The sequence below is a fragment of the Mirounga angustirostris genome, unplaced genomic scaffold (assembly GCF_029215605.1).
Source record: "Mirounga angustirostris isolate CCGP_5_RB_7025 unplaced genomic scaffold, mMirAng1.0.hap1 SCAF_3, whole genome shotgun sequence".
NCBI lineage: Eukaryota > Metazoa > Chordata > Mammalia > Carnivora > Phocidae > Mirounga > Mirounga angustirostris.
The window spans coordinates 94,757,397-94,779,502 of NW_026991711.1; the positions used below are offsets into that span (position 1 = coordinate 94,757,397).

The 22,106-nt window shown below is 44.5% G+C and overlaps 1 protein-coding gene across 1 annotated transcript in view; it reads right to left on the bottom strand.

Moving 5' to 3' along the window:
* The window catches only part of CFAP221 (cilia and flagella associated protein 221), an 86,614-nt gene that overhangs the window by 41,794 nt on the left and 22,714 nt on the right, over window positions 1-22,106 (bottom strand). Inside the window, exon 6 of the mRNA XM_045868510.2 lies at window positions 14,093-14,196. Within this exon, the coding sequence (XP_045724466.2) occupies window positions 14,093-14,196 (104 nt within the window). The remainder of the gene's footprint in view (window positions 1-14,092; window positions 14,197-22,106) is intronic.

Genomic DNA, 22,106 nt, shown 5'->3' on the forward strand with positions numbered 1-22,106 from the left:
GCTCCCTCTGAAGTCAAATATCCCACCATGCTTTGTTCCTCTTTTGTATCTCTGGGGCCAACAGAGCTTGGAACATGGTCAAGTGCTCAACAAATGTGAAAAGAAAAATAAAAGGGAGAAAGGAAAGGAGGGCGAGAGGGAGGAAAAGAGAAAGGATCAATGTAGTAGGTACCTCTACTACAGGGCTAATGTTCTCTCTCATTTCCACTGAAGCTTCTTTGGTTTGCCTTCTAGATGATTTCTTATGCCCCTGTGCATTTTGTCTTTGCACGGTCCCTAAAGAGACCTTACACAATTCCCTCATAAATGCTTGGCGTATCCTCCTTCCCACCTATGCCCTCCTCTGAATCTTGTACCTCTGTCTCCCTTGTTCTCTATGCTCAACCACATGAACCTTTCACTCGGCCATCCAAGTATTCACTAAGTACTTACTCTGTGCCAGGCAATATTTTAGGCACCTGAGGAATAGGGATAAACAGAACAAAGTCCCAGATCTCACAGAGTTTACTTTCTAGCTGGGGACAGCAAGTAAGCAAACAAAAAATGAATATAAAATATAAAATCATGTCATGAATACCAACAAGAAAAGTAAAGCAGGGTATGGGGGAGGCAAGTGAAACGTAATGTGCTATTTGAGAGAGGATGAAGAGAAGGCTTCTCTGGTGAGATGTTGCAGCCGAGACCTGAAGGCAGAGAGGGGCCCTCGTGCCAACCCTCCCACATTGGGCTCCTGCTGCCTCAGGGCCTTGGCACTGGCTATTCCCTCAGCCTGGAAAACCCTTTCTCCAGATCTTCTTTTCGTCTTTTTTAATCCTACTTTCTGAAATCACCGTCTTGCCATCTGCCTTCCCCTAGACTCAAATGCAGTTTGACAAAAGCCCATTATGATGTTCCCAGCTCAATAAATACTTGTTGAACAAGTGAATGAAACTCCTCCTGACTCTCCAGCCCTAGGAGCCTTCACTCCCCTACAGTTCTGTAAGCCCTGCAGTACCCACGTGCCACCCGAACTGTTGCCTTCTCGAGTTTAGAGCTCTCCCACTCGACTGCAAGCCCCTAGAGCTGACACCGGGCCCCAAAGCTCGTTCACCTTCCCGGACCCCTAGTGCAGTGCTTCAGAAATAAGTATTTGTCAACTTCCTGAGAGCTGAAGTCCAAATCTTTTTTTTTTTTTAAAGATTTTATTTATTTGAGAAAGAGACAGTAATCCAGAGAGCACAAGCAGGGGGAGCAGAAGGAAGAGGGAGAAGCAGACTCCCCACTGAGCAGAGAGCCAGATGTGGGGCTCTATCCCGGGACCCTGGGATCAGGACCTAAGCAGAAGGCAGATGCTTAACCGACTGAGCCACCCAGGAGCCCCCAGAAGTCCAAATCTTTAAATGACACCCACTAGCGACCCAAGAGCTCACTGCGGGGGAGAGTGAATCAACAGAAGAGCTCGGTTCTATTGGCCAACCTAGGATCTGCGGGACAGAAACTCCAAGGTGTCCTGCATGCCGTTCGGTACCTCGACCACCCACTAGGTCAAAAAATACACCATCTGACCTGCAGCTCACTGGGGGCTTTAGAATACGAACATTCTATTGCTTCTGCTCCAGCTCATTAACTTAAAAAAAATAACAAGCTCTGGAGCAAGGATTAATGTTTGCCTTGACCTGGCTGATTTATTTTTAAGTGCTCCCAGCCCGCACCTAATACCTAAAGCACACTGGAGGGGTAGCCCGGGCAACCAGGGTACACTGCTTTTTCCATTAGCAGGGATAGCAGGCAGCACGGCTCTGTTAGCAGAACTTGGCTGAGGCTGATGCTTGGCAAAAGCTAATGGTGGGAGAAGGGAGAGCAAGTCTCATGTTTGAAAAGTGAGAAGGCTCCCCCACCCCCAAATTCTGACTTTGTTTTAAAAAAACCCAAACCACAATTTTATGGCTTCAGTCCAATTTCATCTGGGGCCCATTTCGGATCACCACCCTTAACATCAGCCGGGATCATGTGAAATCACAGGGCAGGGAGGCTAGTGAGGCAGAAGGAGAGAGGAGAGAAAAACTGAGAAATAAACTAAAGGCTTTCTAAGAAAATCCTAGTTTATCAATAAAATGGGCATAATGAAGAAAATGTAGCAACACTGAAAAATGCTACAATGATTAATGAAATGACCAGAAAATACCACTGAATCTTTGCCTTGATGATAATTATATAAAGTGTGCATAAATATGGCCAGTCACCAAAAGGAGATGGAAAAATAAAAGTACGTTATTTTTAGGGTGGTTAGGCTCAGGACGGGGATCATTTTTAAAACATTTCTTCTTTCATGTCCATACAGCATCATTACAATATTGTTATACTTTTAAAATAACTTTTTCTTCGAAATCCTCAGAAAGCACAGATCATCCTCCCTAAATTATCATAGAGCCATATAAGCCACATGCTTGAAGTGTTAGCAAGTATTGGTCTTAATCTTCCAGGATTTAGGGTTTTATGAGCTGTGTGATGTTGGGTAAATTTCTTAATCTCTCTAAGCTTCGGGTGGGAATTTAATAGCTGCATAATTTAAAAATTGTCCATGAACAAGCCGCTGATGAACTCAGTGTTTTGGATTCACTGGATTACAGAGGGGGTGCTTGAAGAGTGTTCCTCCCATCCAACTCACCACCATGAGTCATATGTCACCCACTGGGACACTCGCAGGCCACCACCACCGCCCAGGGTGTGCAGACAATGCAAACCCTGACTCGCTGGGCCCTGTATGAGCTCTGTGACTTGGCTTGTTACTTTACCTGAGGCTCAGTTTTCTCATCTGTAAAATGGGACAAGTTTAAAGGAGAAAAGAGTATACAAGGTCTGGGATAATGCTTACTTACTACAGAGCGTGTGTCCTATGAATGTGTCCTTCCCAATGTTTGTGCCAAATAATATGAGTAATAATCTACTGTGTATTAAATTATCATTAAGATGTCAGGAAGAGGGGGCTCCTGGCTGGCTCAGTTGGTGGAGTATGTGACTCTTGATCTTGGGGTTGTAAGTTGGAGCCCCACATTGGGCGTGGAGCCTATTTAAAGAAAAAAAGTTTAAAAAAATAAAATTTCAGGGGGTACCTGGGTGGCTCAGTTGGTTAAGCAGCCGGCTCTTGATTTCAGCTTGAGTTGTGATCTCAGGGTCCTGGGATTGAGCCCCACTTCAAGCCCCACATCGGGCTCTGCCTCAGCGGGGAGTCTGCTGGAGATTCTCTCCCTCTCCTTCTGCCCCTCCCCCCCACTCTCTCTCTCTCTAAAATAAGTCTTGAAAAAATAAACAAAATGTCAGGAAGAGGAAGTATTTCTTGGGAAAACTTATATAGTTGACTATGAAACAACATGAGGGTTAGGGGCACAGACCCCCTGTGAAGTTGAACACCCATATATAACTTTTGCCTCCCCCCAAATTTAACAACTAATAGCCTACTATTGATCTGAAGTCATACCAACAACAAACAATTAACACATATTTGCATGTACATTCTATGTATTATATGCTATATTCTTCCATAAAGCAAGTCAGAGAAAAGAAAATATAAAGAAAATCATAAGGAAGAGAAAATACATTTACAGTTGTGCTGTACTTATTGAAAAAAAAATCTGTGTAGAAGTGGACTCACATAGTTCAAACCTGTGTTGTCAAGGGTTAACTGTACCTGACCCATTTGAGTTTTAAAGAAGGAAGACACAATTGCCTCATGATGCCAAGCCACTGGGATGACTTCCTCAAATGCAGGCGATTCTACCAGTCATGAGACAAGGACTCGGCTGCCTCTGGGAAGGTCTACTTTAAAATTTAGGCCATGGGGGGCCTGGGTGGCTCAGTCAGTTAAGCCTCTCCTTCCATCCCCGTCCTCCCCAACTCCCCCAACCCCCTCCCCTAAACAACCCCCCCCCCACCTGGCTCATGAGTGCGCACATGCGTGCTCTCTCTCTCTCAAAAAAAAAAAAATTTTAGGCCTCGGACTTTCTGTAAAGGGGTGAAATATGAGCCCTGAGGCTTTCAGTTACCAGCTCATTTCTGTTTCCCCGGGAAGGACCAACTTGCTCAGCCGCAACAGAGATACTGACTGCTAATTACCCCAGCACTTACTTTATTTTTTACCTTATTTTTTTAAAGATTTTATTTATTTATTTATTTATTTATTTATTTATTTATTTATTTATTTATGTGACACAGAGAGAGAGAGACAGAGAGAGAGGGAACACAAGCAGGGGAAGTGGGAGAGGGAGAAGCAGGCTCCCCGCTGAGCCGGGAGCCCGATGTGGGGCTCGATCCCAGGACCCTGGGATCATGACCTGAGCCGAAGGCAGACGCTTAACGACTGAGCCCCCCAGGTGCCCCCCAGCACTTATTTTATTAAAGAATGTATTTATTTGAGAGAGAGAGAGTGCTTGTGCACACACAAGAGTGGGGGGAGGGGCAGAGAAGCCCCAGCAGACTCCTGCTGAGTGCAGAGCCAACAGGGAGCTCGATCTCAGGATCCTGAGATGGGGACCTGAGCTGAAACCAAGAGTCAGATGCTTAACGGACTGAGCCACCCAGGTGCTCCTCCCAGCACTTATTTTAATCTTTAATTCCCTTCTCCCTCCAGCAAGCCTTGGTGACTGAAGCCAGAAATAATCAGTAAAATGGAGTCTTCGGGAATCTTCCTTTTCCTCCTGGTCCACCAAATACCCCAAACAGCAGACACTGGGAGCAGGAGCAGAACAGCCTGGGGCCCTGCCTATGCTGATGGGAAGCTGAGTAGAAGCTGAGTAGAAGGATGCTGGGGAGGGCCAAGCCAGGCCAGCCGCTCATTTTCCGTCAAGCCTGTAACCTGCACACGGGTATCACATGCCCCTCTCCCGGGCGCTGTCCAGCACGGAAAGACCGCTCAGGGAGGCCAGAGAGACTGCACCGGAATGCTTATCCTGAATTCAAGAGCTGCAGGAAGCATCACACACAGCACCTGCATTCCCCCATGGCTCACAGGGACACCAGGAGCCGCCCCCTGACCATGCCCCCAGCCTCACCAACCCTTCAGCAAAGCCTGTCCACGCCACCATTTGCCATTTCCATGGCCGGCACCCATCCAGGCCAACCTGGGCTTCCTTCCTAAGGGGACAGTCTGCTCCCCGTCTGTGCTACTCCAACCCACTCTCCCCTCAGGAGCATAATGAGGCCGAGACACCATCCCCTGCTGAGAACCCTCTACTGGACTCCCTTCCAGCTCAGAACCAAACCCTAACTCCTACCCTCTTCAGATCCCTGAGGCCTCTCCAACTTGGTCTCCCTTTGGGCACACCCTCTTCCCCTTGGGTGCACCGTCCAGACACTCCGGGCTTTGGGACGTCCCTCAAACGTGACCCTGCCAAGCCTGTTCTAACCTGATGGCACTGGGGGCTTCCTCTGCTTGAAACCCTCTTCCCTAGCTCCTGACCACCAGATGAAAGCAGTCACCATGTCTACCCTGGGCAATGTCCTCTCTGGGTGCCTGTCTCTCTCCCCCATACTGGGACATCAGAGCAGGGAGCAGGTCTGTCTTGCTCCCTGGGGCAGCGCAGCACCTATCATAGCACCTGATGCACAGCAGGCACTGAGTGCTTAGTTCTAGAAGGAAAGCAAACGTGGGGCCACAGGGCAGGATTCAACCCAGCAGCAGGGCAAACAAGCCCAGCAGCATTTCTGGTAAAAGATGGTCACGTGAAGCTATTTGAACTTGACTACCCTCCTGTCAAACTCACCAAAACAAAACAAAAAAATGGAAGAGAAGGAAAATCTGTTAAACAAGGGAAATGACTCCATTTCCAAAGCCCGACAAAGCAGGATGCTTCCCAGATACTGTCCAGTAAGGCGTGGGAGTGAGCGGAGAGCCGGGAAGGCAACAGATTTCCCCAAAGGTAAGGGGAACGGCCCTGAAAAAATACATCTACCTACACTTTGATTAAAGTGACAAAACAGGGAATGCGGCTGGGCCCTGGAGAAGTGGGGATGAGGACAGAAGAGACCCGACCTCAGCATCCTGGAATAGCAGGTAGGCAGCTGAAGAAGTAACTATGTTGCCCTGACCTTTCTATTGCCTCAGACCCGGGACCCGGAGGCTGGAGGTGACTTGATGGGGACCGAGGGGAGCAGGTGACCCCGCAACGGCAGGCACATGGCACAGATGACTCACCTGGCCTTTGTGAGCCCGGGGCAGCAGTAGGAGATATTCTCTGAGGATGCGGGAGCCCACGGACTGTGGCCAGACCCTGGCTTCCAATCCCAGCTCTGCCCTTGGACAACTTCCCTCAACACTCCATGCCTTGGGTTCCTCATCTGCAAAGTGGACCTATTAAGAGCATCGCCTCACGAGCGTCGTCGGGAGTATGAAATGAGCGGTGTTGGTGTCTAGCACAGGTTAAGTGTCACGTAAGCATCAGCTACTATTCTAATTATTTTCACCATCATCATTCTTTTCCCACTTTATTCTTCTGCCGGCAGCAGGCCCTACTCAAAGCTGCGTAAAATGCTGAGTAGAACCAACAGAGGTATTATGCACGAAAACTGCAAATTCAAAGATTAATACACTTTGAAGGAGGAAAGGGACATAAGCAAAAGCAGGTGAAGAACACACATCACAAGAGGGATGACCTCAGAACTCGGGTGGTTCACCAGAGTCTTAAGAAATGACAGCCAGCCTGACCTTGCCACAGCGAGAGTTACCAGATTCAAGGAAGCAATGGTAGAACACACTAGAAGGAGACGAAGAGAGAGTCGGTGGGCTCGGGAGACACACAGAAAAAGGAAAAGGAAGCGTCACCGAAGTAGACACTGCATTAGAAGGAATGACAAAACACACACACATACACAACGCACATGCATGGACACATGCCTGTGGCAGGGAGGGATGAGGAATCCACACAAAATTAAATTATTTTAAGGAAGATAACAGATACCAAGGGCAAAGGATAGTTAACACATACACATAATTTATGTTCCTGAGCAAGAGAACAAAGCAAATAGAAGATTAAAATACTCAATTTTAATAGTTGAAAAATTTTCTAAAATAACAAAAGTCCTTTTTCTCCAGATCAAAAGGACATGCCACGTTCGAGGAAAACAAAGGATACAGAGCAACGCCAATACATAACCTGGCAAATTACTTAACCTCAGTACTGAAAAAAACAAAAACAAAGAGAATTCTAAGGGCATCCAGAATTCACCTTGGGCAAGTAAAGATTCCGACCAGGCTCGGAATTCCTAGCAAATTCAAAGCAAGGGGCAGTCGAGCAATGTCTACGAAGTTCTGAGGTGAACAGAGTTGTAAACCAAGACTCTTCGACCCAGTCACGTTGTCCTTCAAGATGACAGGCAGCAGAGACATGGTCAAACATGCAGGCATTCTCTGTGTGTAGCCTCCAGGAACCTTTGGTTAACAAGCTGTTGACTTACACATTCCAGACAAGCCAGGGAAAGAACGGACGTAAAGAACTTAGAATGGAGAAAATGTGGAGCAAAGAATGGAGGTGACACCCAGGTTCCACTGAAATAGAAACTAAGTAACTGTGTTATTTCTGGTCACAAGACAGAATGCAAATGCTATAAACCCAGATAAGGTAAGATAATATCACAGAAGGTGAAGCCATTAAGGAGGGAGGGAGAGACAGAGAATGGATGCTACCTCCCCGTCTGCACCGCCAAGTTTCTAGCTAAAGTTGAAGCGTGCAAGGCAGTGGCTCTGACCTCTTAAAGCTTTTATACTCTCCTTTCTTAATTGTAGCGGTAAATTTTAAAGAATATCACTTATATCAATGTAGTTCATCAATTCCTTGGGCTTCACCTGTTTTTTTTTTTTGTAAATCAGTATCAAGTAATGACATGTATTTGTATAATATACTTCGTTTTTATAAAGCCACTTCTTAAAGAAATATTTATGTTTGCTCAACCCACTATCTCCCACACTTATTTCAACCCAGAGATTTTCTTTTTTAACTCTGTTGTTGCTATTGCCTGGTTTGGGGCATATCACCTTTCCCGGACCAGCCCTGTGGGACCCACAGAAAGGCCTGCTCTCCTGCAAGCAAAGCTGGAGTTCCGTTTCAGTCTCCTGGAAGACAGGATTTTCCAGTAGGAGGAAGGTTTGGGTCAAGCCATCCCTGGCCCCTCCCTGGGCCTCACTAGGACTTGCACCTCTGGATGGGCAACAGAGGTACAGAGCTTGGTCAAGGTACAGGAATTGGTCTCTGGGTGAAGTTCACTGAACGCTGTTGGTCAACTGAGCTCAAACCAGCCCAGACTGACATGCCACCAGACGGTCATCTTGAACAGGAGATACCTAGGCATCCTGAAGGCAAGAAGAATACAGAAGGCCTGGTTGAGAGCTATTATTAATCTCCCTAGCTTTTCTCTCACAAAACAGAATTTTCCTGAACTCTTAGTCTGTGATACAATTCTATTTGTCCTCCTCTCTATTTCAAGGCGTCCTCGTACTGTTACTCTTCCAGCTTAGGGGAGGGGGTGAGAGCTCGAGTCTGGAGTCAGACAGACCCTGTTGCCTTCGGCACATCATCTGGCCTCCCTGAGTCTTGGTGGTGTTGGCTATAAAAAGGGGTGCTACTAGTTCCTTCCTCGTAGGGTTGTGGGATGCAGTGGGTGGTGCATGCAACGGGCTTAGCGCAGCGCCTGTCACGTGGCTAACAATTAGTAAATAGGAGCGATTATTAGCATTACACCAGCTACCTGTGTATAACCACTGCCACTCATCAAGGATACACTGACTGTCAGGCAAAATGTAGCATTGCTACCAACGTGAGAGAGCTGCTTCAGGAATTGCCACCTGCCTGTCTAGCTTTTCCTGCTTTCTTCAGTATGCTACTATTAATCAGTTACCCACGCCCTTACACAAGGGGCATAGGGAACTCATTTACATTTGATGTATTAACTGTTTTATTAAATTAAACCCTTTATTAAACCCTAATTGTTTTCACTTCCTCACTAGTAAGTTTGGTGCTTTAGAAAGTCATAAAAACATCCAATCTCTTGATTTTACTTCTCATAAGCATTCTCTTCCAACCTGGCATATGGCCTCTGGCTTTTCTCAAATTTGCTGAACCGGAAGGTGATCAGAAAGAAGCACTTTGCTGGTATAGCTCATTCATTTCTATCACTTGCCAAAGACATATCTGTATGTCTCCATTTCTCTATATGCCCATAAAATCAGCATTATTTTCTGGGTGAGCTACCCATGATGGTCCTAGCCAACAATAAGAAACATTTTATGGGGGCCTCTTCTGTGTGCCAAAGATCCAAAGGTCGTACCATCCTCTTGACAATCCTGATCTGTCCCCTGCACAGTTTGTGCTGGGGTCTGGGGTTCTTCTGTCTCACCTATCCACAGGTGTATAGTGAGGTGGGGAAGAGAAGCAGGGCAGCCTTCCCTATTCCTGTTCTTGCCTGTAAGGAATGGGTTTGCTTATGGATTCCCAAAGGCATCTGGACCCTGTTGGTGAGGATTATTATATGATAAAATACCTCAGTGGGGGGGAGGGGCTTTGAAGAAGAAAGAAACAAAAAAAAAATGGATTAACATTCACTTCCTTTTGAAACCAAAACAGGTAAATGTTGGGGTATGGGCAGGTGTTGCAGGAGTGTGAATGAATCCAACTGAGATCACATGATTGGACTAGGGGTCAAGTGCCTATCCCCCCCCCCGCCCGAGTAGGAGGTGTATGGAGGTGCCTTGGACTTTGACAGGTAGGGTGCAGTGTTCATGATGTCTCAGTGCTCATCTCAGGGGATAGGAAACTCTTCTTTGCCAGGAAGTGCTGCCTGGTGGGTTGGTGGACCTGGGCCTACAGGTAACACCTATTAACCAAAAAGTAGTCTGGGTCCAAAGCAATGGCAGAGGTTCTGGGATTACTCCCAAATCAATATAAAATTGTCATGAATTGGCATTTCATAAGAAAATGCAAAATACAAAATTATTTATAATGGCTGATATATTCCTCATAATTGGGGAAAAAGGAGAACAAAAGTATTAAAACTTTCTGTAATAACTCTGAGCAATAGTCCTCAGGAACTCTTAACTAGCCATTTTATGCTACAATTTGCTATTTTAGGCTCCAATTTGCATGCTAGAATGCATGCATTCTTTCTGGTGTACGTGACATCAAGCAAATGTGTCCATAATCTCAAAGTGGTCAAAAGTAAACACGTTTAACAATTTTTTGTGGCATTTGACTATTCTCCAACACTAATAAGATCTTGGCCAAAGTCATGTATTGCTGGCCCTTCCAAAATTATCAACAGTGTTCTTGATGTTTTAATTGTATATGATTTCTTGTCAGCAATATAAAGAAGGTCATAAAATCCTTTACTTCTTTTCCCCAGTATCAGGAAGGTCTTGGCACCATTCACTGATCCAGCTTCTGACAGCTCTAGAGCACACATGCATCCTAAGGATGCCCAGTGGGCAAATGGCCAGTTGAGTTAAAGTTGGGGGCCCTATGTCAGAGTCATATCTTGTAAGTGGAATTAGCTTTATTCAAATTTTTTCATTTGGCAAGCCTGAGCACAAAATGCCTGGAAGGCATGGATAAATGATGCTTCTAGTTCCTAGAGAAGACACTGCTTTATAACCCTGTGGACCAGGCATGTCTCCACAGTTACTAAGATTTGCCCCAAAGAGTGTCTATATTTATACATTCTAATTATGTAAAATTTGCCCATGGTTGTTAGCCTATCGGGGCCCAATTTGTAAAATGGGGGCAGTAAGGACTTACTGTCCAAAAAGCAATCCACGACTGTCCAACTGTATGAGACCTATGAGTCAAGTCAGATGCCTGGCAAGTCAGAAGAGCCCAGAGCCTGCCTGGGCTACGTGCCACCCGAACTGCATTCACTGTCCATGCAGCCAGAGCTTTTTACTGCAGGTGAATAAAAGTCTTCGTAAATTCCGCAGCCTCAAAGATGTATACCAGATGCATGGAGATATTGGCAAAGGGAAGCCAAAGCAAGGGAATGCCTGAGAGACCAGTGGACCGAGGACTGCACTAAGCCTCATAAAACGGCTCCTGAGGAGGCTGAAGAGTCCAGCCTAGGAGACCGGTTTGTAAAGCCGCATCAGCAAAGCCATCCACATGATGTAGAACATTTCAAATCATAAAGGTAGGGTCCCCAAAGCTCAAGAGCCCTGGCTTGTTCTCATTTGTTTGTTCATTCATTCACTCGCTCCCTCCCTCACTCATGCCTTCGCTTGCATCAGACTTTCCTGATTTTCCGCCTGGATCTCTGTCCTGGACATACTTCTCTTTGGTGTCCTCTGAGGGCCCGTGTGCTCAGGGCTCAGTGCTCCATCCACCTCTCTTGTCTAGCCACACCCACTCCCTGGGCCACCTCCTCTCTGTCCCACGGCTGTACATTCCATCAGTACCTAGGTAACGTTGAAATTTCTGTCCCTAGCTCACACCTCTCTCCTGTCTCCAAACTGGTATATTCAACTTAATTTCACTTAAAGGAGGAATTTAAAAGACAAGCAACAAACAAAGCACCGGAACAACCAGAAAGCTTATCAGATGGGTCAAAGTGCTCACGGATCACCCATTTGGCTGAATTATGTGGCTGTGCAATTTATAATCTGAGGGCTCAGAGACGTGCCTGCATAATTTTTAAGTGTTTCATGTATAGCTGTCATCCATCTATGCTCAACACTGCATTTGCCTATGTATGCAGTCCTCGGGGTTTGAATAGGCTGTGTTTCAAAAAACCCTTTTGGTAGATTAATAGTCTGTATCTTGGGACATAGGTCTTTGCAGAAGTACGCCTTGGCCATAAGAACCTCTCGCTTTCTTCCCAATTCCCCCTGCCTCTTCCTTGCCACTGACACCAGCTTAGTTCAGGCTTTCAAGGCCTACATGATTTCGTTCCCAACACAGTGATTTCCTGGTCTCCTGCCCTACCCGCCTCAGTCACCCCTGCACAGAGCAGCTGTACTGACCTTTCTAAAAAATAGCTCCTGTCACAATTGCTCAGAAATCTTGGTGGTTCCCTACTGCCTATGGAGGTTCACAGAATTATAAACCATCAAGTGGGGCAGAATCATATAGATGAGCCTAGTCTGGTGATTGCCGAACACCACTCTGAGGAATGTCCACATCAGGATCACTGGGAAGCGCCTGGTAACAGTACAGAAAACCAGGCCCTTCCCAGAGCAAATCACCAGGGATGGGTCCCTTGGCTTCATAGCTATCATAAGTGTTCAACGTCTTGGGGTATTCTGCACTACTCTAAGCCCCATCCGCTGACTCCCCTCTGCAACATTCCCACCAGTCTTCAGCGATGGTGAACTAGCTATTTGATAAGAGACCAATTTCATATTTGAGCATCTCTGGTGATGCACCAGGAGCTGCTGGGCCCAAGGCCATTCCTTTTCACACCATAGTGATTCTTTTTTTTTTGTAAACAATTTTTTTAAAGATTGTATTTATTTGAGGATGAGAGAGCAAGAGAGAGAGAGCATGAGCAGGGTGAGGGGCAGAGGGAGAAGCAGACTCCGCGCTGAGCAGGGAGCTCGAAGCGGGGCTCGATCTTGGGACTCCAGGATCATGACCTGAGCCGAAGGCAGACGCTTAACCGACTGAGCCACCCAGGTGCCCTTACACCATAGTGATTCTTGTTACTGACACAGCTGGCCTGCCTCCAGTGCCTTTCTCTTCTCCCCGTTCCTACACTGACCTGAAGCTCTTGCCCTGGGGTTTATCTGGATCTGTCTCAGTACCTGGTCTGATGGCCCAGGGCAGGACAGGAGTCCCTTCTCTGGCTTGCCATCATCTCTCACGTAGAGTCTAGACTAAGATCACAGGAGCTAGTTCACTTTACCAACTTACCTCGTAGGTCAAATTTTTATAACCTCTTCAGAGTTAAGGTGAAAATTCAATTTGTATTTTAGGAGGCAGGGCATAGACTTTGGAACCAGAATGACTGGTTTCAAATCCTACCTCTGCCACTTACTCCTGAGTGTCCTTGGTGCCTCATTTCTATGTCCATAAAATGGAAATAATAGTTATACTAACCTTACATGGTTGTGGTATAGATTAAGCATATATGTATTTATACATATATTAAATATATCTGTATCTATCACCTGGAATAGTGTCTGGCACAAAAGAGTCACTATGTAAGTGCTACTATTATTATTCTACCAAAAGGCCTACAGTGAGAACATCGACTATAATTAAAAGTAGAAATATAATCTTGTTTAGTATAATTTTGGTAACCACTTACTCTCTCTTCTCTTTAAAGCCTAAAAGTAATAAAGCTTCTCTCTGGAAAGAGAATCAAGTACTGTTTTTTGCAATATAAATAGTAAGCTCCATTGTATTTCAAAAATCTCAGAATGGCTCCTGGTTCTCTAGGAAATAATCCATATACATCTCATAATTTAGAAGTCATTCAAAATTTCTGCTTTGAGCACTCATATATGCACTCGAAATCAGGAGATTAATGGATACCTACCCAGACATTCAAAAACAAAACTATATTAGTGTTCACAGCAGAACACTGTGGATGGATATTTAAAGCCCAAACCCAAACAACAAGAGACAGAAACTGGGAAGCAGAAATCGCTTCAGATGGAGATCTCACTTTCAAAAGTTCTGAGCAGCATTAGGATCTATACCCTTTGGGGCAGGCAAAGACAGACTGTCCATACCACGTGTGTAGTAAATTCACGACAGCCTTCAATAACATCCCAAAAGCTTGGTAAGAGATACTATACCCATTTTATTTGAAATTGAGTGAAAAGGATACACCAAGAGCCAAAATTAGAAGAGGAATGGATTAACTTCCGATTTCATGTTTTGATCTTGGAAGAAATTTACCTGGACACTGTTACAAATTATCTGCATGATACAAATGATCTCAAAGTGTCCTCATTTTCAAGTGTCCAATCCCAATTTGCACTATGCCAGACACATCAAATTTGTTACTGTTACACATGTGAAAATACCATATTCAAATGTAGTTTATTCTCTTTTATAACTTGAGACCTACTCTCTGAATCCTCTCTGATCTGAGAACTCCAAGGAAATTGGAAACTTGAAATCTTGACTCTCCTTACCTGATATTGGGTCAACAGTAAAGGCTTCATGAGACTGAATCAAAGTGATATGAAACTCGAAATCTACAGGGCAGCTGCACTGCAAAGGGATAACGTATTTTTTGCTGCAAAAAAAAAAAGAAAAAAGGAAAAAAATTTTTCTTGATAATTAGTTCTTTTGATATCAAGGAATAGAGACTCAAGTCACATAATAAACCACCACAACAGTGACGATAGTCAACGCAGCTAGAGTAACTCCTGGGTGCCACCTGTCACACCCATGTCCCAGATATTAACTCTTCTAGTCCCATGTGGTGGTGCTGTGATCATCCCCACTTACAGACAAGGCAAACAAAGCACCAGAGAGGCTAAGTGTCCTGCCCAAGGTGACATGGCTAGTTAGTGGCAGAAGTGGGATTCAAGGCAGGTCAACTGGGCCCAGTTTCCGCACTCCAAATACCTCTGTCCACGCTGCTTCTCGAGCACTGTCAGGTTTATTCCGTGGACACTCACCGTCACAGGGAAAGGGCTTCTCTGCCACACAATGGGCCCCAGGGAACCGAGGGAACACTGCATGAGCAGGCTTTACACAGAGAAGCCTGGGAAGCCCCTGGCCTTTCCGCAGCTTTGACCTAGACGGTGTTGATGAAACCACACTGCCGGTTGCGTCTGACTGAAGTGTGCCGGAGACTCCTTGGTTGGTACGAAGGCCAACAAGCAGTAGAGGATCCGGAGAGCATCCGCTCCCTCGCCAAGACTAGCCCGACTTCTGAGTGTGCTTGAGGTTGTCCCTTACGGTACTCGGGAGTTGGTATGGCTGTGGCTCAGAGAGCCCTGAGCTTCTCCTCAGGTCCTCTCCTTCTATCAGGCCAAGCCCAGGTGGGCCAGAGTTTGCGGGCGGAATGAGGCATGGAGAAGCTGAGTTCTCTGGCTGTCACTTGGCATCCCCACAGACGCAGAGCTGGGGTGGTTATCTGGGTCCCTTCCAGCAACTGGACATTGAGCTCCTCCCCTATAAGACTCAGCCCTGCCCTCCATCCCTGCATTTCCTTCTGCCTGCATCTAACTCCTATGCCCTCACAGCCCATCTTGCCCTCCTGCCCAGCAGTTGGTCTCTACCTCTTAACCTTTCGGTGGGAGCCTTTCTGCCAACTGCCCTTCTCCCTCCCATTTCCCAGGCTGTGTGGGAGAATGTGACTGTAATCGGGTTGAGCAGAGCTGCCCGGCCGGCTAGCATGCTGCCTTCTGGGTGGTGCCCGTCCCGACCTCGTCTGCCTGGGGACTCTTCCCTCAGGACCCGCTTCCTTACCTGCCCAGCGCCTGTCTACCTGGGAGACTCTAAGTCCTATGAAAGCAGAACTGAGTCTACTTGCTTCTCCAGCATAACCTCAACAAAATTCCAGAGTCCCGCACAGGGGGACATTCAACAAATATTTGTTGGAACAAAGTAAAATAACTCTTTTTCCATAGTAGTTCTGGGGATACAGCACAGTTCAAATGTGGCTTTAAAAATTATGCCAAGAGCATTTTTATTTGGCTTTCTGGAATATTCTAAATGTAAAGAAAGATATAGAGAATACTAATAGAGATCGCTTTATCCACTACCAAGCTCTCAAATCTTCTGCTTTGGGTAAACCAAAAATGTCTAAATGTTTAAAAATGTTTAAAATGTTTAAAATAAATAAATAAAATAAAAATGTTAAAAATGTTTAAAAATAAGACATTGCAGAACACTTGAAACTCCCTGTACACCTCTCCCCTTCCTCCACTTTGTCCCTCCCTCCCCAGGGCTGACTCCTACCCTGTCTCCACTGTCCATCATTCCCATGCATTTTTATAATACCATGCATTTTTATAATGGTATTATTCCCATGCATTTTTATAATACCATTACAAATGGAGGGACTCACAAAATCTATAATATTGACTTACTTGTTTTCAACAATATCGTTCTAAAACTTGCTAATGTTGCTCAATGCTGTCTTTCTGAGATTTATTCATGATATGCGATTTTTTATCCATGATATATGAAGTACTGTTCATTCATTTCACTAGTGATGAGTATTCCATTCCATGACTACCTCTTGCCACTTACCTACTCTCTTGCTGAAGGGCATCTAGGTTGTTTGCACTTTTTCACTATTGCAACGTGGCAATGACAATCCTTGTGTGTGACTCCTTATACCAGAGCTACTCTAGGTATACCCGAGAAATGGAATTGCTGGGTAGTAGTAAAGTAAAATTGTCAACTTTACTAGATATGGCCAAAATGCTCTCCAAAGCCCTTTTACCAATGCATATCTCCATTAGCAGCCTATGAGAGCTTCTGTTGCTTACCAACACAGGGTTTTCAGACATTTTAACTTCTTCTGACCTGATGAGGGTGAAATGGTATCTCATTTTATTTTCATATTCATTTCTTTGAGGTTGAGCTTCTTCTATTCATATGTATCCATTTGGGTTCCATCTTCTATGAATTGCCTGTTTTTCTATGAAGTTGTTCTGTTCTCTTATTAATTTGTAAATTCTAGATATTAATTTTGTCAATTATATCCAGTGATATAAATTTAAGATAAGGATCATTATACAGAGTCATCTCTTCAGCTAACAGTGAGACCAGCCCTTCATAGGTTTTTTACCAAGCTCATCAATTCTGTCCTCACTCAGGCCCTCTGGAAGTACCCAGTCCATTTTAACTTTCTGAGATGCTTCCTAATTCTGAAACACAGGGCACATAAAGGCCATTACCTTTTCAAGGCAATTTAGCCTAATAGACACTCAGGCCCCCCTGAACATCAGCTATACCACAGCACTGGGGAGATAAAACTAACAGTACAAGTCACATATGCCCCTCAAGAAGTGAGCAGCTTTGGGTGATGGTCAATGTGAAGTCTAAACTGTCACAACGCGGTCTCTGAAGATCAGGCCAGTGACTCCCACCATCACATGAGCTGGATGGTGCTTGGGTTGGTAACCCCAGTGATCGACTCAGAGCTGCCCAGCAAGGTAAAGCCGGCTGCCCAAGAATGTTCTGCTAAGAGCTGCGTGTTTGCATTTTCCTGAACTAAAACCAAAAAAGGGCTGCTGGGGCTTTTTATATATGCCCAATTTTAAACTAATTTCAGAGCTCTGATAATTCCCATAGAAAAGGTGTCACGGTATTTGTTTAGCGATGATTTTGTGAAGCCAAGTTCCTGATGCAGTAACCAGTCTGGAAAAACAAACAATGCCTAAAGGGCACAGAATTCCAAGTAACCTGTTTCAGAAGGACACATAGCAGTGCAAGTAACGCAGATTTGCTTTCACTACTGCGGCTCATATTATGGATGCCGAATCAGCATGGGTAACCACCAGAACCATAAATCCAGCACAGTCTAGATGAATTTGGGTCACAAGGAATTTCGACAAATATAAAGGTTAGTTTATTTAGAAATTTTACATATTTGAAAAAACCAGAATCCCATTAGATTCTAAGGGGACTTAGAGATTCTAAACTAAACACCCATGCTAAATATCGTTAAAAGTGATCTACACTGAAGAAACATAAATATACATATCTTTTTTTTTAAGATTGTATTTATTTATTTATTTATTTGAGAGAGAGAGAATGAGAAAGAGCACATGAGGGGGGGAGGGTCAGAGGGAGAAGCAGACTCCCTGCAGAGCAGGGAGCCCGATGCGGGACTCGATCCAGGGACTCCAGGACCATGACCTGAGCCGAAGGCAGTCGCCCAACCAACTGAGCCACCCAGGCGCCCCATATCTTTTTTTTTTAAGATTATTTATTTATTTCCCGGAGAGAGAGTGTGAACAAGCAGGGGGAGTGGCAGAGGGAGGGAGAAGCAGTCTCCATGATGAGAGGGAGCCCGGATGCGGGACTTGATCCCAGGACTCTAGGATCCTGACCTGAGCCGAAGGCAGACGCTTAACCGACTGAGTCACCCAGGTGTCCCTGAATATACCTATCTTATGCCTATGGTTCCTGAGGCACAAACAGGTCCCTGAGTTCTTCTAACTTATAGGAAGCAGCCAGTTAAAATATCAAAGCAGATAGAAGCTGGTACTTTTGAAGTTAATCACAACTCTTATCCCTGTTACTTTATTATTTAAACATTTTATCACTTATGCTAAGGCTATGCATAAATATACTTTAAAATGATGTATAAAAATACACCAAGTACTTTAGAAGAATTATTCCCTATTTTGAATAAAATCCCACCCAAACCTTTTACTTATTTATTTTTTTACTATTTTTAAAATTTAAATTCAATTAATTAACATATAGTGTATTATTTTAGTTTCAGAGGTAGAGTTCAGTAAATGACTCATCAGTCTTATATAACACCCAGTGCTCTTTATATCACATTTTTTTAAAGATTTTTTTGTAAGTAATCTCTATACCCAACGTGGGGCTCAAACACACATCTTAAGATCAAGGGTTCTCATTCCACCGAATGAGCCAGCCAGGTGCCTCCCAACCCAAACCTTTTAAAAACTAGACTTATATCATGATTATGTACAAGTTGTGTGCCTATTAGAAGAGGAGAGTACAGGGGTGTCTGGGTGGCTCAGCTGGTTAAGCCTCTGTCTTCGGCTCAGGTCATGATCTCAGGGTCCTGAGATTGAGCCCCGCATCGGGCTCCCTGCTCAGCAGGGAGTCTGCTTCTCCCTCTGCCTCTCATTCATGCTCTCTCTCTCTCTCTCTCTCAAATAAATAAATAAATAAATATTTTAAAAAGAAAAAAGGAGAAGAGAGTACAAATTTGCCTTACGGAAATCAGATATTATAAAATAACAATATAAATTCAAATTTCCTCCTTTTCCCTTCTCTAAATAAATGCTAGTAGAGGGCCAAATATCTCATTGATTTCCAGTTTATTGTATAACATTTATTTTTACCTTAGTCTAATGTTATTTTTTATCATTTACCCTAAAATTTAACATTGTATTTGTCGAGGAAGGAAGTAATCAAGGCTTTTTTGAGAGAAGGAATGGTCTTGTGAATTTGTAGATAACATAAAATCAAATTTCCTCCCTAATTCCAAAATCTCAGTGTGCAGAGAGTGGAATAAGGCACCTTGCCAAACATAGGCTTTGACTCCTTTTGGGAGAATGAAGGTTAACTGACAACAGCAGGACAAACACTAACTTGTGACAGGATGCTGGACTCCTATGGCACAATAAATGCCTGCATAAAATCTGAGGGAAACACCCTCGAGATAAAGAGAGGCCTCCCCACAGAGAGACGTAGGGATAATTTAAACTATAACATTGACCATCACATGTCAACTTTGTGGGACTTTTCCTCTGTCAACGGCTCATTGATGAAGGCTCATGGATAGATCGAAAGATGTGGGCAGCAACGACGTATCCATGTCACAGTCTTTCCCTTGCAAATGTACAGGAGACTCACGACAAAATTGCATCTGGGCATGCTTTGGGATCACAGGTTGCAGCAGCTTTACAACAACTCTGTGAACTCTTTCCACACTCCTTCAGTTGACAACGGGAGTCTAGGTCTTCTTCCCTGAAATCTGGGCTCTAGGATGGCTTAATCACCAGAATGCCGTGGAAAGGATGCTGTACTGCTTTCCTGAGGCCAAGCCTAAGAAACAGGCACCTCGTGCTGCTCTTGAGATACTCACTCTGCAAACTACTGACCATGTTGTAAGAAAGCCCAGGCAGCCTGGGGAGAGGACCAAGGCTCCCAGCCCTCGGCCCGGCTGAGGACCCAGATAACAGCCCGCATCTGAGTGCAGCATCTTGGAAAGTGGATCTTTCAGCCCCCCACTGAGCACTCCCAACTGACTCCACATGGAGTGCTGACCTTCTCCACTGAGCCTTGCCCACGTGGTCCACCCACAAGCAAAACGAGGGATTGCTGTTCTTTGAAACCACTACTTCCAGGGTGGTTTGTTACAAAGCAACAGAAAAGGGACCCAAGCGGCATTCTCTCTTTCTTGCTTCTTCTTTAGTGAATGATCACCTCATCCTGCATTTCTGGTTGCACATCTTAATTTGGCAATTTTACAGTCTTTTTTTTTGGTGCTAGCCCTTCATACGTACCAGTCACTAGGCTTGTATTTTGGTTAACCCCCCTGACAACTTGATATGTACTATTACTATGTCCACTTTATGGATAAATGAGCTGACCTACAGGGTAGTTCAAGGGCACGCAGTTCATAAGAGATGATTGGAAATTAAAGGTAGGACCCAAGATCCTGAGCTGTTCACTGCTATACTTTATTACCTCTCTTTGGTCTCTAGTATCAAGGAATAGCTAATGACATCTCATTGTTTGCACTGTAGTCCTCTTCTCTATTGACATTCTCTTTGAAACTGACCCCTTTGTGCCTTATTTGTTGAGCTTTTTAGAAGGCATTTCCTTTAATTATCCCGTCAGCAAGAAAAGCCTAGAAAATCCCAAGACTTTTTCTCAAATATTACCAACCTCCTCTCAAGCACTGCTATGCACATAGAGACAAAGGGAGAAATCTGGAGAAAGCTGGCTAGTTATTTTCCTTTACGCTTTAGATGTAAATTGTTGTATTCAGAATGTGACCCCAAAACCAGAAAGAAATCAGACAAAATGATTAGTTGCCTGATAAGCCAGACCCCCAACCCCCCAAACAGGCAACGATTTGAAAAGATATAAAGAGTAATTATGCTTCAAATTTCAAAGTATGCCCTTTTATCTAAGGTAATTTATGTTCTTATGAACTTTCATGTGCTGCTTATCTTATTTTCAAAGACACAATTAATCTCACCGGGATTAGAGCCTCAAACGAGAAGCAGAGTGGACCCACGATCTTTAATGACATAGTCAAATAAAGACAAACACAGATTTACATAAAGAAATGTTCAAGGAACAGGCATTTAATTATTTTTTTACACCTAGAGAATTAAACACCACCCTCATTTTAGCCTAAGCTTAGACCAGTATTGGAGGCAAAGAGCAAGAAGTCAAAGATTCAGGGAGGGTCGAAGTCCTTCTCTTGCTGTCCTGGCCTTTGAGTTCTTTTCTTGCCTTTGGTTCAACTCTTTCCTCAACCTAAGTCCTCCCTGTTGGTAAAACCCCCCACTCCCCAACCTAAGTCCTCCCTATTGGTAAAATCCCCCACTCCCCATCACTCATGCCTCTGTAGTTTAGGAAAAGATGGAACCCTAGGGAACAACCAGAATTAAGTGAGGTCACCTCTGCATTCTTGGTAAAAGAAGCTAAGGCATTTCTCTAGGGGCTGGAATGGAACTGAATTCAGAAAAAGTTAGAGGTGACCATGACAAGCTATCTGCCATCTGCAGAGATAATACGTGCCCTATTCATATATTTTTTAAAAACACCTTAACAAAATATGGTAACACATACATAACATAAAATCTACCATTTTAACTATTTTCCAGTATACAGTTGAGTGGCATCAAACACAATCACACTGGTGTGCAACCATCACCATCATCCTTCTCCAGAGCTCTTTTCATCTTGCAAAACTGAGACTCTGTCCCCAGTAAACACGAACTCCCCCTTCCCTGACTCTCCCCCAGCCCCTGGCAACCCCCACGCCTTCTACTTTCTGTCTCTGAATTTGACTACTCCAAGTACTTCACATAAGTGGTTTCAAACAATATAAAATAGCTTTGAAAAATTAAACATTAACTTCACGTAAAAACGAAGTATTCACATAAATAATACATATTAGAGAGAACAGCACCTTACAACTTACTTGAGTTGCAGATAATGTGGGATAAGATGGGGTAAGGAGTGAAATCCCGGGGTGGCTCCTTCGAGTCAGAGCAGGGCCTGTGGCCGAGACCAGAGAACAGGGACATCTGGCATCAGGAAGAAAGTCACGTTCAAGGGAAAGGAAGCAACTGAACTGTGATGTGAAGGGAGATGAAAAGCCTCCTGCAGGCTGATTTCTTCTTTTATTGAGAAAAACATAGCATTTATTCAGAGAAGATAAGAGGATCCGCTAAAAACTACTGCTGGCTTTTTCTTCTTTTAGAATAGAGGGCACAAGGAACCACACGCTGACTG